The 13141-nt window shown below is 34.4% G+C and overlaps 2 protein-coding genes and 1 pseudogene across 2 annotated transcripts; 2 read left to right on the top strand and 1 right to left on the bottom strand.

Moving 5' to 3' along the window:
• Positions 1–869: 869 nt before the first annotated feature.
• Positions 870–5283, top strand: LOC106414960 (putative F-box/FBD/LRR-repeat protein At1g16940). The gene is made up of 3 exons (XM_013855549.3): positions 870–4349; positions 4440–4586; positions 4693–5283. The coding sequence occupies exons 1-3, from the start codon at positions 3540–3542 to the stop codon at positions 5008–5010; spliced, it is 1275 nt and encodes a 424-aa protein (XP_013711003.1). The 5' UTR covers positions 870–3539; the 3' UTR covers positions 5011–5283.
• Positions 5284–5476: 193 nt separating this feature from the next.
• BNAC08G38090D (precursor of CEP13) lies at positions 5477–8066 on the top strand. Its single transcript, XM_048765194.1, has one exon. The coding sequence runs from the start codon at positions 6096–6098 to the stop codon at positions 6378–6380; it is 285 nt and encodes a 94-aa protein (XP_048621151.1). The 5' UTR covers positions 5477–6095; the 3' UTR covers positions 6381–8066.
• Positions 8067–10706: 2640 nt separating this feature from the next.
• LOC106413565 lies at positions 10707–12870 on the bottom strand (annotated as a pseudogene).
• Between the last annotated feature and the right edge of the window lie 271 nt (positions 12871–13141).

Below are 13141 nucleotides of genomic sequence, written 5' to 3'. Positions count from 1 at the left end.
TGAATTTTTTTGTCATATATAAACAATTTAATGTTTGATTCAAACTTTTTGACAACATAAATAATAACCTATCATGCTGATTTTTGAATTAATAAGACATAAATTAATAAATATTCATCTTTAAAATATTTTGGCATGTGAGGAAAGAACACGTAGTTATGATAGTATATCTTAACCAAAATATAGTTGCAGACAGTGTTTTGAAACCCGACGCGGACCCACTGTTGAACCAGTAAACCCGATGGCCCAGAAAAAAAAATCCAGTTTTGGTTTTGTGAAAAACTCAATATTTAAAAACCCGCAAAAACCCAGTAAACCCCGAAATCAGATACCGGTTGAACCAATAAATAACTTTTACTTTTTAAAAGTTTTTAATTATGGTTTATATTCTAAATTTCCAATTAAGAAATTAGGTGCTGACAAAAAAAAAGTTAAGTTTTTTCTTTTCTTTTCAGTTTGATTTTGTGTTTTCTTAGATTTTGATGAAGATTTCACTATGTCATTTGAAGGAAATGAAGCGAACAATGGTAGAGAGAATCAAAATTAGTTGATGTGATTTGATATTAGTTTATTTCTGTTATTGACAATTTATTACAATGATCTTTTACTTTTGGTTTATTTAGTATTTGAAGTTTAATTTATTATTCACATTAGACATTTAAATATTTGTAAATTTTATGTTTTGATTTTTTTTACATTTCATAACTATTACCTTGTGAGAAAAAATTTTAAATTGTAAACTATTTTTTGATATTTTGTATGTGAAATGAAAATAAAAATATAAAAACTAAAGTTAAGTATTTTCTAAATGTTTTAAACATAAAATGTATACATATCCAAACTATTATTTTATGTTTTAAAAAGCATTTAGAAAATATTAAACTTTAGTTTCTATTTTTTTATTTACATAGCTGATATATTATTATATAATAAAATTAATTCATTTATTAACCTGCGGTTCATCCGCGGTAAAACAGTGATCCATTAACCCGGTAAGTCGTCCGGTTCAATGTCCGGATCGGATTTAAAAACATTGGTTGCGGAATTAATAGAAGAAGATGTATATAGGTAGTAAATTTAATTGGAGAGAATTATGGAAGCAAATATTGTTTATAGATATGAGTCCATATTTTTCTTTCAATTATTAGAAATAAGTATATATCGTAAATTTTTTAAACTAATTTGCGAGTATGATGTGATATACAGAATTTTTTAAAATATGTTATACGATAATTTTTTTATATATTTGTATCATATATGTGGTGGAGTTATTGAGAAGTGTTTTTGGATATCAATATTATTAGTATCATATATGTTCTACTGGTTAAAATATTATTATATAGATATTTGTTCGCTAATATATATGTCGTGGGACAAAAAAGAAAAAAAAAAGTCAAATAGCATATGCTTTCTCTAAGCATGAAACTAAACGACGTGCATTTGATCAAGAGACTCAACGCTTGAAACATGATAAAGTTTATAGGGAGGTAGAGGAGTCCTAATTTTAGAACATATTATATACTACATGAGCTGTTGGTTTCCGTTTACCAAACATATAACATATAACCGGCTATGAAAACAATAAACCAATATGAGGAGTGAGTCTCTTAATGGCGATATATAAGGGAATATTAAATCATCTCAACATTGCACGAACAAATACAGCATTAGCAATGTAGAAGATGGAAACACTAAGAAGCTTTTCGGAAGTGGCCAAAACGATTACGTTTGCTCTACTGTGTCCCATTTGTCTGTCACATTGTATAAGAGATGAATTAGCCAGTTGCTAACACAACGCAAAGAGGAAAACAACAGAACCAATTCATAATATGCATTTTGGGAGAAAGTGAGTAATCATACAACGTGATGGAAGGTACCTTTTGTTGTTGAAAATCTGTGAAGGAGGTACCTTTTGTTGTTGAAAATCTTCAGTACCCGAAGTGTTAGAAAAGTCATCGAGTGTATTTGTTTGCATAATCATAGCTTTGTGTTAAAGACCATTGACACTGAAGCACTGCAATATGGAACAGGTGCGAGTAAAATGCATATCAAATAACAATGAGTTATTAACAAAAGAGAAAATTGTACATACAATGAAGTCCATGTTTCAAAGAAAGAACAATTTTATTTTTAAGCAGAAAATACATACACAAAGAAAGAGAATTACCATGGAGAATAAAAGATGCAAAAGGACCTGCGCAGAAGATCTTCTCCTCAGGGCCGGGTCAGATAAACAGGCAGAAGCACCAATGTGATGGAAGTTATCAAGACTCAAATACGAATAAACTGAGCCAAATCCCATACATACAGATAAAATGGTTAACGGTTTGCTTCCTTAAAAGACTTGAGTCAAAAAGGTATGCATGCAGTACTAACGTTGCTTCAACATAACAATTTGGGAAGGAAAAGAACCTATTGAATGTGAAGCCATTGTGGAAACATAAAAAGCTTACACTTTGAGATCTTTAAAGAAGCGTAAAGATACCAATTCACTGAGAATAAAGCAGAGTAATTGAAAGCAAAACGTAATAAGTACGAAACGAACCCATTACGCAAGAAGAAACGCAGCGACTGGAATCATAAAATGAAACAAATTAGGATTCTTAGCAAAATCAAATATAGGGTTGTCAAGCAAAAATTAATGCTTAGCGGATAAACACAAAAGATCTCATCAAAGAATAAAACCCACATATGTTGTTTGGGGAAGATCAGAGGAGGGCACAACGGAAAAACCATCAAGCATATTGTTTCTAGACCCAAAGCCAATCGTATGCATGGATGTCTCGAAACCAATTAAATCAAGCTTCATCTTTTAACCATATAAAATCTTTGAAATCCCACAATTGAAAAGTGATATAAAATCATAAGCGTCGCGGATCAAAACTGGACCCGGCCATGCATAGCTTCACTGGTGACGTTGCTCAGCGACGTATGTCAGCCGACTATGTATGGAGGTAGTGGAAGAGAGAAGTTATGGTGCGCACTGATTCAAGACGACAGCTGATTTTGATCCGGCTTCTATGGGTACAGAAAGAACCAAAATTTTATGAGGATTAAAGAACATAAAGGATTTATATAAGAGGAATAACGAAAGGAGGTGAAATGATAGCGTGGCTCAGGAGTAAAGAATTGGATTGAATGATTGAGAGTAATAACTCAAAGAAACTGCTATTTGCAGAATCGGTAACGACGATGGTAAAGTGGAAGATGGGAGTTGGGCTTGGGACTACTACGAATTATAGAAGCTCAGAATGAATAGTCTCGGGAAAATCATGCCTCGACTAAAGCAGGTATGACATGGAAAAATAGAGCATTCTTATTGGACGAATTAATTTGAGGACGTGGCAGCCTCGCTATTGAGTATATGCTACTTTTAGTATTGTGATAGCGGCATTAACATGAATAGTTGATCACTCAGAAACCCTAGCTCGGATTGGTGTTGCTTGTTTAACAAGCTTTCTCAATTGTTTAACTCGAGCCTAGACGTTTGCGTTTCCAACTCTTTGGTAAAATCACACGGCTTCAAAAATTCTATAGAGATGACGTTAAAGAAGAAACCTGTTGGTGTTGATAGAATCATCGAAAAAGAAGAAGATATGATCAGCCAGTTACCAGATTGTTTGCTTTGTGAGATACTTCTCAATCTTCCCACGAAGGATATGATCAAGGCTAGCCTGTTATGTCGCAGATGGAGAGATCTTTGGCAATCTGTTCTTGGATTGGATTTGGAGTTTAATAGCTCCACAGATTTTGATAAATACGGTTTCTTCAACAGATTTATAGATGTGAAGAGGGACGTGTGCTTACAAAGAATTAAGCTACGGTATGCTAGATACAAGGACAATACTTATAACGAGACAACAATAGACACTGCTATTAAGCAGAAAATTCAACATTTAGATGTTGGTTATGTTGACCCAAAAAGAAGAAAAGATGTTCGTTTAACGTTAATTAAGATACCTCCAACCATTTATACATCGTGTGAGAGGTTGGTCTCTTTGAAACTCTATCGTGCAACCTTGCCTACACCTCCGCAGTCAGTTTCTTTGCCTTGTCTCAAGTTCATGGATCTCAAACAAATCTGGTTTGTTGACAGTTTGTTAATGGATATGCTGATCTCTGTCTGTCCAGCTTTAGAAACCCTAACTGTGGATTTATTGTATGGAGTCAAAGTCTCATCTCCGTCTCTTTTGAACCGTCACTATATTGAAAGAATCATTATGAATGATTTGATCTCCATTGTTAAGTTGTATTTTGTTGGTTTGATTACTTCCGTTGAAAACTATCTTCATTTGCTTACAGTGATCTCTCGTGTAAGAGAGATAACCATCTCTTCTGACATTCTCACGGTAAACTATTTTTCTCTCTAACTTTAAGACTTTTGTTGTTGTTGTTGTTTCTCTCTTAACATATTTATATGTTGTTTTCTTTGTTTGTAGGTCCATCGTAAGTTCTCCAAATCGGAATCATTACCCCAGTTTCATAAACTTTCTTTCTTGAGCGTCAAGGCTATCAATAACTTTGGATTCTGGGAACATTTGCTAGTCTTTCTTGAGAAGTGTCCAAATCTAAAATCCCTTGTCATGGTTAGTATTTCTCTTAGTTAACCAACTAATTAATACTTAGATTCTGAAACTGTCACATATTTATACTAACTACTTTATCTTCTTTTTCACTCTCTCTACATTGCAGGACTTTAAAAGTTATCATTATGGATTAAATTTTTTCGATGTGCCTCAGTGTGTCTTATCATCGCTTGAGTTTGTTGAGGTAAGAGCAAAGGACATGGCAGATATGAAGAAAATAGGGAGTTATTTTATGGCTAATTCAACAGCACTCAAGAAATTCACACTCCGTTTAGATCAGATAGAAGAAGAACATTATGTGATCCTCAACGAGCTCTTTGCATTGCCAAGACAATCTATGGAGTGTGAAGTTGTTGTTCGCTGTAGAGCTTTTGGAACATGCAAGCCCTTTTCTTTGTTTACTTGTGCTAACGGTTTCTCCTGATTGGAAGTCATGTACTTTAGGGTTTGAGCTTTGCAGGTCATTTTGTGTTCCATATTATGGGAAGTCGTAATAGGCGCTGCCTAATTAGGAGTCTCAATGAAATAATCTCCAAGGCAGGACAATTAACTCTGCTATTTAATTTATGTTCTGCTTAACCATATGATGTTTCAATTTATATTTTTCAGATACTAAAACAATGTGAACCTGCAATTATATATTCCACCACATTCTGATGTACCCTTTTTATTCAACAAACAATATGTTTTCACTTTAGATCTTTCTGGTGTAGAGGTATGTAACTAAAGTAATGTTTTTAAACATATAATTGTGTCGCAACGATAAGATTTAGCTATAAACACACAAAATTCCAACACATAAAGGCAGTCACATATAATAATAGCCATCATGAACCACATTTTAAATGACCAATCTAAATAACTGTTCAACTATGAATTTGAAGAAAATAGCACTCTCTTTAGTTGTTTTCTGGTCTCTTACGGAACCTATTTTCTTAGGAAGGAAACTTAATAAGACATATATTGAACTGAATGACAAAAAAAAATTATTTCGTATCTTATTTTTATATAATGTTGAAAGTACACAGAATAATTGAATGTTTCTATTCGTGAAAATACATTTCTGTCTCATAGAACTCAATTTTGCTTTATTATATTATTACTAAGCTATATACTAAATTGCTGGAGTAATTTTTTCTCTTTGACATGCTAATTATGTTTTGTAGATTACTAATCAGAAGCATGTAAGGTGAGAGTTGTTCTTGGAGTTTAAAAGCAGAAACACTCATCTATATATGCATTAGTTGATTTATATATGAATTATAATCATAAACACTGTGTAGATGCTTAAAAACACTGTGTATATATACAAGCTCAACACTTTAGTTCATATGTACCTAACCCAAATTACACCATTGACCTAGATCCACTCCATTTGCGCTCTCTATATATAGATCCACTCTGCCAAGTATTCATTCACACAAAAAACACACAACAACATCCAAAAAATAAACGCCTGAACTTTGAAATATTAATTAAGCTCCAACATTATAAAATCAATTATACAAAATGGCTCGTGTAAGGATCTCCATTTCGATTATTTACTTATTGCTTTTTATTGTAGGTTTTGTCTCGCAATCTTGTGAAGCTAGAAAGGTTCTGATGCCTTACGGTGCAAGCAAGGGATTGTTTCTTAGTGCCCTGCCAAAGGGCAATGTTCCACCTTCGGCTCCAAGCGACAAGGGCCACACTTCTCCGCCAGAGGATTATTCCGACCATCATACGATTCCAGAAATCTCGCCGGAGATTTACCGTCGACTAGGATCGGTCCCCAGCCCTGGCGTTGGTAATTAGGCACATTGATTACCGGATTACCGACATTTATATATTATTTTCGACTTCATTTCATCATATTATCATATATTGTACGTCGTCCTATAATGAAGACTGTGTGTGTCTGTGTATGATATGGTAATGACTACTGAAATAGATGTATTTGCTTGTGGAATCCATAATTGAGTAATACAAAATAACTATTTACAGTATAATTGTATTGTCTTTTTGTGTGTTTAGCATATGGTACTTATGAATATGTAGGCAACGTACTACATGCAGCTCTTCTATTCGCGTTGAATGAGACAAAAACTGAGAAAATTATTGTTTATGAATTATGCTCTTTTAAAGCATGGCCAGCGGTTAAATACTTAAGTATCGGAGTAATTAATTATGTTATTGAATAGTTATAATGAAAATGAAAGGAGAAATTAAGACCAATGAAAAAGAGACATGTACAATCAGAGTTTTTCCTTTTTGAGAATTGGCATGTACAATCAGAGTTTGGAGAGGATCTTAAAAGTTTTCTATCAAGATATTTTTAAGAATTTATTGCTTTTTCAAACTCTGCATAAGAACACAACAAAATCAATTTGTAGCCGTATTATGTTTTCATTTCTGGTAGACTAATAGTTTAGCGCATTTTATAAAGCTAAGTAACTCCAACGACTATATTAGTCTATTACAATATATTTTAGGGACACATCACAGATTCACACATATGTGGATCATATATACATTAACAAAATAAAACATTTGAGATGATGGACTATAGGTCGCCTAAGCGCAACGCGTCACTCTTCCGCCCCGATTTATGCCAAATTGGTTTAAAAAATTGGATATCTGATTTTCTCCGCCTAGACCGTCTAAATGACCGCCTAGACCGTCTAAATGACCGCCTAAGCGGCTACCTAATCTATTTTTTATTTTTTTATTTTTATTTTATTTTTAATAATATTTTTATTTATTTATTTGATCTAAAATTTTATAAATATCATTTATATTCATACGATGAAAATTACACTATATTAAGTTTATATATTCTATTTGTGTTTTATACAATCTTAAACATCAAAATGTATTAATTTTATATACAATTAAAGATTAACATGTTTTATAACATAGTAAACAATCGAAAAATTCCGCCCCACATAATTTTCGATTAATCTCTGATTTTCTCTTTAGGCGATAGGTCCAATCCGACAGCCCGACTCGCCTAGCGCGTCCCCGAACCGGGGTTATAACTTATAAGCCGCCTACAACTTTATAAGTCGATAGTAATAATAATTCAAAAGCTTCTATTTGGCCCTTTTGTAGCAAAAGTTGATGAATTGACAATATCTATAATTATTTGTGTGTTTTACGAGAGACGTCTTCCTCTCTCCTGTTGACGTTATGTCTTTTATGAATAGATTCAGAGTTTAAGACAAAAGAGAAGAAAAAAAGCAAAATGAAAATAGACATGCAATAATATAAGGAACACCATTATTGCTCATCTCCGGGAATATACTATTTATGGACTAACTTCTAATCACGAAGCTTCTGCTCTCACTTTCCTCTTTTGTATTTTCTTAATAAGTTTAACTAACCAACTAGTAAGATGGAGCCGCCTTTTACACATTCAATGCATGTCATATATATGTGTCTTAAAATCAGTACTTAAATCTTAGAGCATCATTAACCCGGAGTTCTAAGATGAGGTTCTTAGCGGAAGTTAAGAAACTGTTTCTTAACTTTTAACTTAAAAAACTAAGAACCGATTTTTAAAGTCCTTATTTAAGAATCGGTTCTTAACTTTTTAAGTTAAAAGTTAAGAAACAGTTTCTTAACTTCCGCTAAGAACCCTACTCTAAGAACCCCGAGTTAATCATGGTCTTATAAAATATAGTTACAATTTGAGTTTCTTACATGCCCCGTTTGAAAAGCAAACCCTATATATGATCTTCATACGTAATATCATGTCAGATAAACGTGCCATCAAATTTGAAAGAATCTGTGTTTCTGAGTTTGACTTGATAAATTTTTAAAACACATGTCTAGAGTTAAGTATGATCCAAAACTACTATGTATCAGTTTCTATTCCATTGCACGCTAATGTTATATCAGCCGTTCAATTATGGCTTCGGATGGTGACGAACCGCCCCGCACCGCCGTGAATAGTAACAAAAATCTCTACATATACTTATGTATCTATATATTTTTGTTATTATTATAATTGTATCGCAGGTGTTCCGCAAGTCACCATTCGGAGCCTATGCTTGTATTGTAAGATTAACGTGGTTCTGAAACTGTTGAAAAGACGTTTTATGATTCTATTTTAATTTAAAACCGAAAGCCAAGTTTAAATCGTTCAATTGGGTCATTATCATACAGTATATAAATCTTGGTAAAAATGCATTATTCTAGATTTGTTTTGACACTTGTAAAACACGTTAGTTTCACTATCAGCATGTGAATCTACCACTGTGACTCTTATAACACTAGTGCATCTTACTTAGAATAACCCCAGCTTTGCACTTTAGTTTCTTGATAATGATGTATCAAAGTTTGCTTCACTTTAGTTTATTAAGACATCGGCCATCTTTATTTGACATCACCACACACATTCACACAAATATATAATCAAGAGCATAAGCAATAGTATGGATTTGACCAACAACAGAAAATGATATGTATATTCTTACTTTTGAGGATACATATATCCACGGTCAATAATATTGGTATAGTACTTCAAACCATAAATCCTTTAGACTCCATCATTTGAGGATCAGTATTGCAAGTTTGTTCGTAACTTTTTTTCAAATCATGATTTGGTGGTCAATATATTATTCAGACACTAGTAGCTTAAATAAAAGGTGAAATGGCACGGTTGGTACTTGGTACTTGGTACTTGGTAGAAGCGGATGGTAACGCCCCACGTACTCTTGTAGCCAAAAACCCAAAAAAGCAGACGGCGTGCAACTCGTCGGTTCTGAAACAGCACGAGGTCCGAGTTGTACTATTCTAAACAACATGATTTCTCGAAAAATCAAATGATAGTTACAACACGCTGTGCGCATGTAAGTGAAGGAAGTGTGCATGGAAATGACGTGAAATGTTATCCTAACGTTTCAAAAGTTAACCCTATTCATTTCCAGGTTTGAATTGATCAATCAATACCAATAAAAAGAGCAAATATGATCAAGACTATGTGTATATATTGTTCTTTAAAGAAATACACGAGTTTTCATTTGTGGTACGTAGTTAAGAAAAAAAATAAAAATATTTTCCGAAAATTTATGCTTTACATATTGGCTGTTACCAGGCCCAGCCCTGAGAGTTTGGGGAACCTAAACCATTTAGTAAAAATTTTAAAAATTTGGAATCTTAAAATTTTTTTTACAAATTTGGGAACTTATTTACGTATAAAAATTTTCAAAAATTTTGAGAGCCCGAAGCGAATATTTCATTAGGCTTGTCCCATGACGTTGGGGTTACATAAGATATATAGAGTATGAAATATTCTATAAACTATAGTGTAGGAAACGTATGATCTATCTTTTACCACTTAATGGCTAGTCTAGGTAGATGATGAAATTTTCATACTACCACACACCTTTTTGGCTCACGAGTTTCTCACTTTGAACAAACCTAACATTATGGAATGAAAAACAAAATAAGAAGAAAGAAACCTTGTGATTCATGAGATAACGCAAACCATTGTTTCTCATCTTTACACAAAAATCTCCTTCTCTCCTTAGTGTCCACAAATCTTTAGAGCTTAATCTCTCTCTATTCACCTTCTCCGTCTCTCTTATGGAGATTTGTTATGTTCGTTGCTGGCTATCGAAGGAAGACAAATGGGCTGCTCTAGTTCGAGAACCATGACAGCAAATATACAAATCGGATTAAATGTAAATCAAGAACTGACATACGTACACACATCTTCTTCTTGATTGTTCATAGGTTTCTAGTCGTTCATCCTGATAAAACTTTTTATAGGATGGTTTTATCAGACTCACATTTAACAACACTAGATCTCCCTGTTTATACTTTAAAGTTTTAGAACACAAACATTGTATATATTTATAAAAAAAAGAGCATCTTTGTGGTGAGTGATGTGAATGTAGTTTTGTAGGGAGAAAGGAAAAGATTAGAAGACCAAAAACATGGAAACATCCTCAGCCGATATCAAGAGCTGAGCTCACACAGATGGGAGAGGAGTTTTGGGACACAGCTCCTCACTATGGAGGCAAGAAAGGTGATGATCATATTTACCAATTTTTTTTTTAAATCATATATACGTCTATCCATTCACGTGAAAAGTCAAAACGTTTAAATATTTCGGTATAATATATATGCAAACAGAGATATGGGATGCGTTAAGAGCTGCAGCAGAAGAAGATGATTTATCGCTTGCACAGACAGTTATCGAGAGTGCAGGTGTGGTTGTTCAGAACGCTGACCTCACCATTTGTTACGACGAGAAAGGTAAAAATAAAACAAATTCGTCTACAAGATTTTTGGTTTAGTGGTTAAGAAAAAGATAGTAATATTTTTTTGGCTGGGTTCCAAGTACAAGTTGCCTAAGTACGTTCTAAGGGATCCTTCGAACTTGATCACAATCAAATAAAGAAAGGTAAGAAGGAGAAGAGACGAGAAAAACTCGTTTGTGTATCCTTGTGTTCCAAGAAACCATAAATCATGTGTAAATAATACAGGAATCTAGTTTGTATCTACCAAATGCGTGAACATGGATACAAATACCAACAAATAAAAAAAAAATACATGAATGATGAATCCAAACTAGATTATACCCCTCAAATGGAGAAACCTAAAGGCAAAGCCAGTTGCTTTTGGTTTAATACTCAGGGGAAGAACTAATCACAAACCATTTAAAACTTAACTGATATAAGTTAATACTACCTCAATTTCTCTTGTCTGGCTCAAAGGCATATTTGATCAGAGACTCTTTGATTGAGAGTAACTCATGGAACTCTTTCTTGAGCTTAGATGCATCCATCTCGTTGTTGCTTCTAGGAGCTACGATGACTTTAGCTTGTTCCTCTGGTATGAAGTTTGCCCATTTGAAGCTGAGTCTATGTAGTCTCTGTACATCGATCTCTAGGACCTCGTTGTGACTCACAACACCAGGGTTTGTGGAGTTCCAAATCCCTCTCAGTTTTCTTTTCGCCATCTCTAATGAGATTGGAAGAAGCTCGTCTAGCACGGTCATGTTGTTTGGGATGTTCACTAATTTTCTGTACCGGGAGATCTTAGTGATGAAGTTTCTAGAGTTGTTTAGATCAGAGGATATCGGCATACTAACCCTTAGAGTGCATACATTATCAAACTCCTTAAGCAGCTCCTAAACCTATGACGAGTCACAACCACATCATTCTAAGAACACAAGCTTATCTAAGTTAACATGTAATCACATAGTTCTAAAAATCAGTCTAGACGTCAACCCGGTCAGGAAATGATTTTCTTAAAATTAGATTTATATGACTCAAATCGATTACATTGTTCTAAATCGGTTAAAATCGGTTGAGTGGAGCCACTAGTTCCAGGTTTCGGCACCACCATCTGGTTCTGACTTGAGTTTACAGATAAAGAAACGGCTCCAGAGTTCTCTTCAGACCCATCAGAATGTCTTCCACCAGGCATCATCAGCATCCTCGGATGAGGAAGCAATGCTTCAGAAACATCAATTCACCCCACCCTTGGGGGTTCTTCGTGTACCATTCAATCGTCTTCTTCAACAGTTCTTCCCACGTAGTCCTCTCAGACCATCCCAAGATCTTAAGCTTCACATCATCAAGAAAATACCTCTGGTCATTAAAAGGTCTGTTTTCCACAAACTTGATGTTCACCTCAGGATCTTTGTCAAACAATCTGCAGATATCTTTCGCAACATCATTCACTCTCCTCTCTTCCTTTGTACCAATATTATAAACATGTCCTAGCTACTTCTCCCTGGTGAAGAATAACCTCAAACGCCTCAGCAACATCTTCACAGTAAAGATAGCTACGAACATTAGTACCTTCTCCATGAATAGGAAGAGCTTTCCCTCCCATCGCCAACGGAATAAACTTAGGTCCAACAACAGCATCTTCATCTGTCTCAGCCATAAACCTCATCTGCACTCACATGTATAAACCTCCTGATATATCCTCCAGTCACTTTACAAGCCTCGAGAAGGACATGCGTTCCGTAGATAATGTTTTTAGTGAACTCGAAACTGCTACCGAAGGAGTTGTCCACGTGAGTCTGTGAGGCGAAGTGCATGATGGTGTCAATGCCTTCGGTGATGAAAGGTAGGAGGCACTTGGAGAGGAAGGAGTCGCTGAGTTAATTATATATATAAATATTTTGATTGACGAGAATATACCCTTCTCCTTCTTACCCATGTACGGATCCGAGAACGTTAGAGCTTTTAGCTGATTGGTGCGTGTTGGCCGCTGCGTTTCGTCAATTTTGGTGTGAATCGCTTTTGAACTTCTTTAACCGCTATGGCAACTTTGACGCCATTTCTCAGCTGATCACGGTAAAAAAATTGACTTGGGTTAAAACGTTGCAACTTGCAACTTCTACTTCGTTTTAGAGCGAGTCTCACTGTCAGAAGTAGAGTTTAGATTATTTTAAAATTTTAATACAATTATCCTAAGAAAATTCTATTGATGATCAGTCAAAAAAATACTATTGATGTTATCTGGTTCAAAATAAGATGCTCTTAAGTTTTCCCTTTTTTGGGCTTTAGTTTCTCTCTCGCTAAGTATCTTTTTTAGTGAGTGGAGCACAG

The sequence above is a fragment of the Brassica napus genome, chromosome C8, assembly GCF_020379485.1.
Source record: "Brassica napus cultivar Da-Ae chromosome C8, Da-Ae, whole genome shotgun sequence".
Classification (NCBI taxonomy): domain Eukaryota; kingdom Viridiplantae; phylum Streptophyta; class Magnoliopsida; order Brassicales; family Brassicaceae; genus Brassica; species Brassica napus.
Note: the sequence above shows the minus strand (reverse complement) of the source record. Positions and strands in the feature narration are given on the sequence as shown.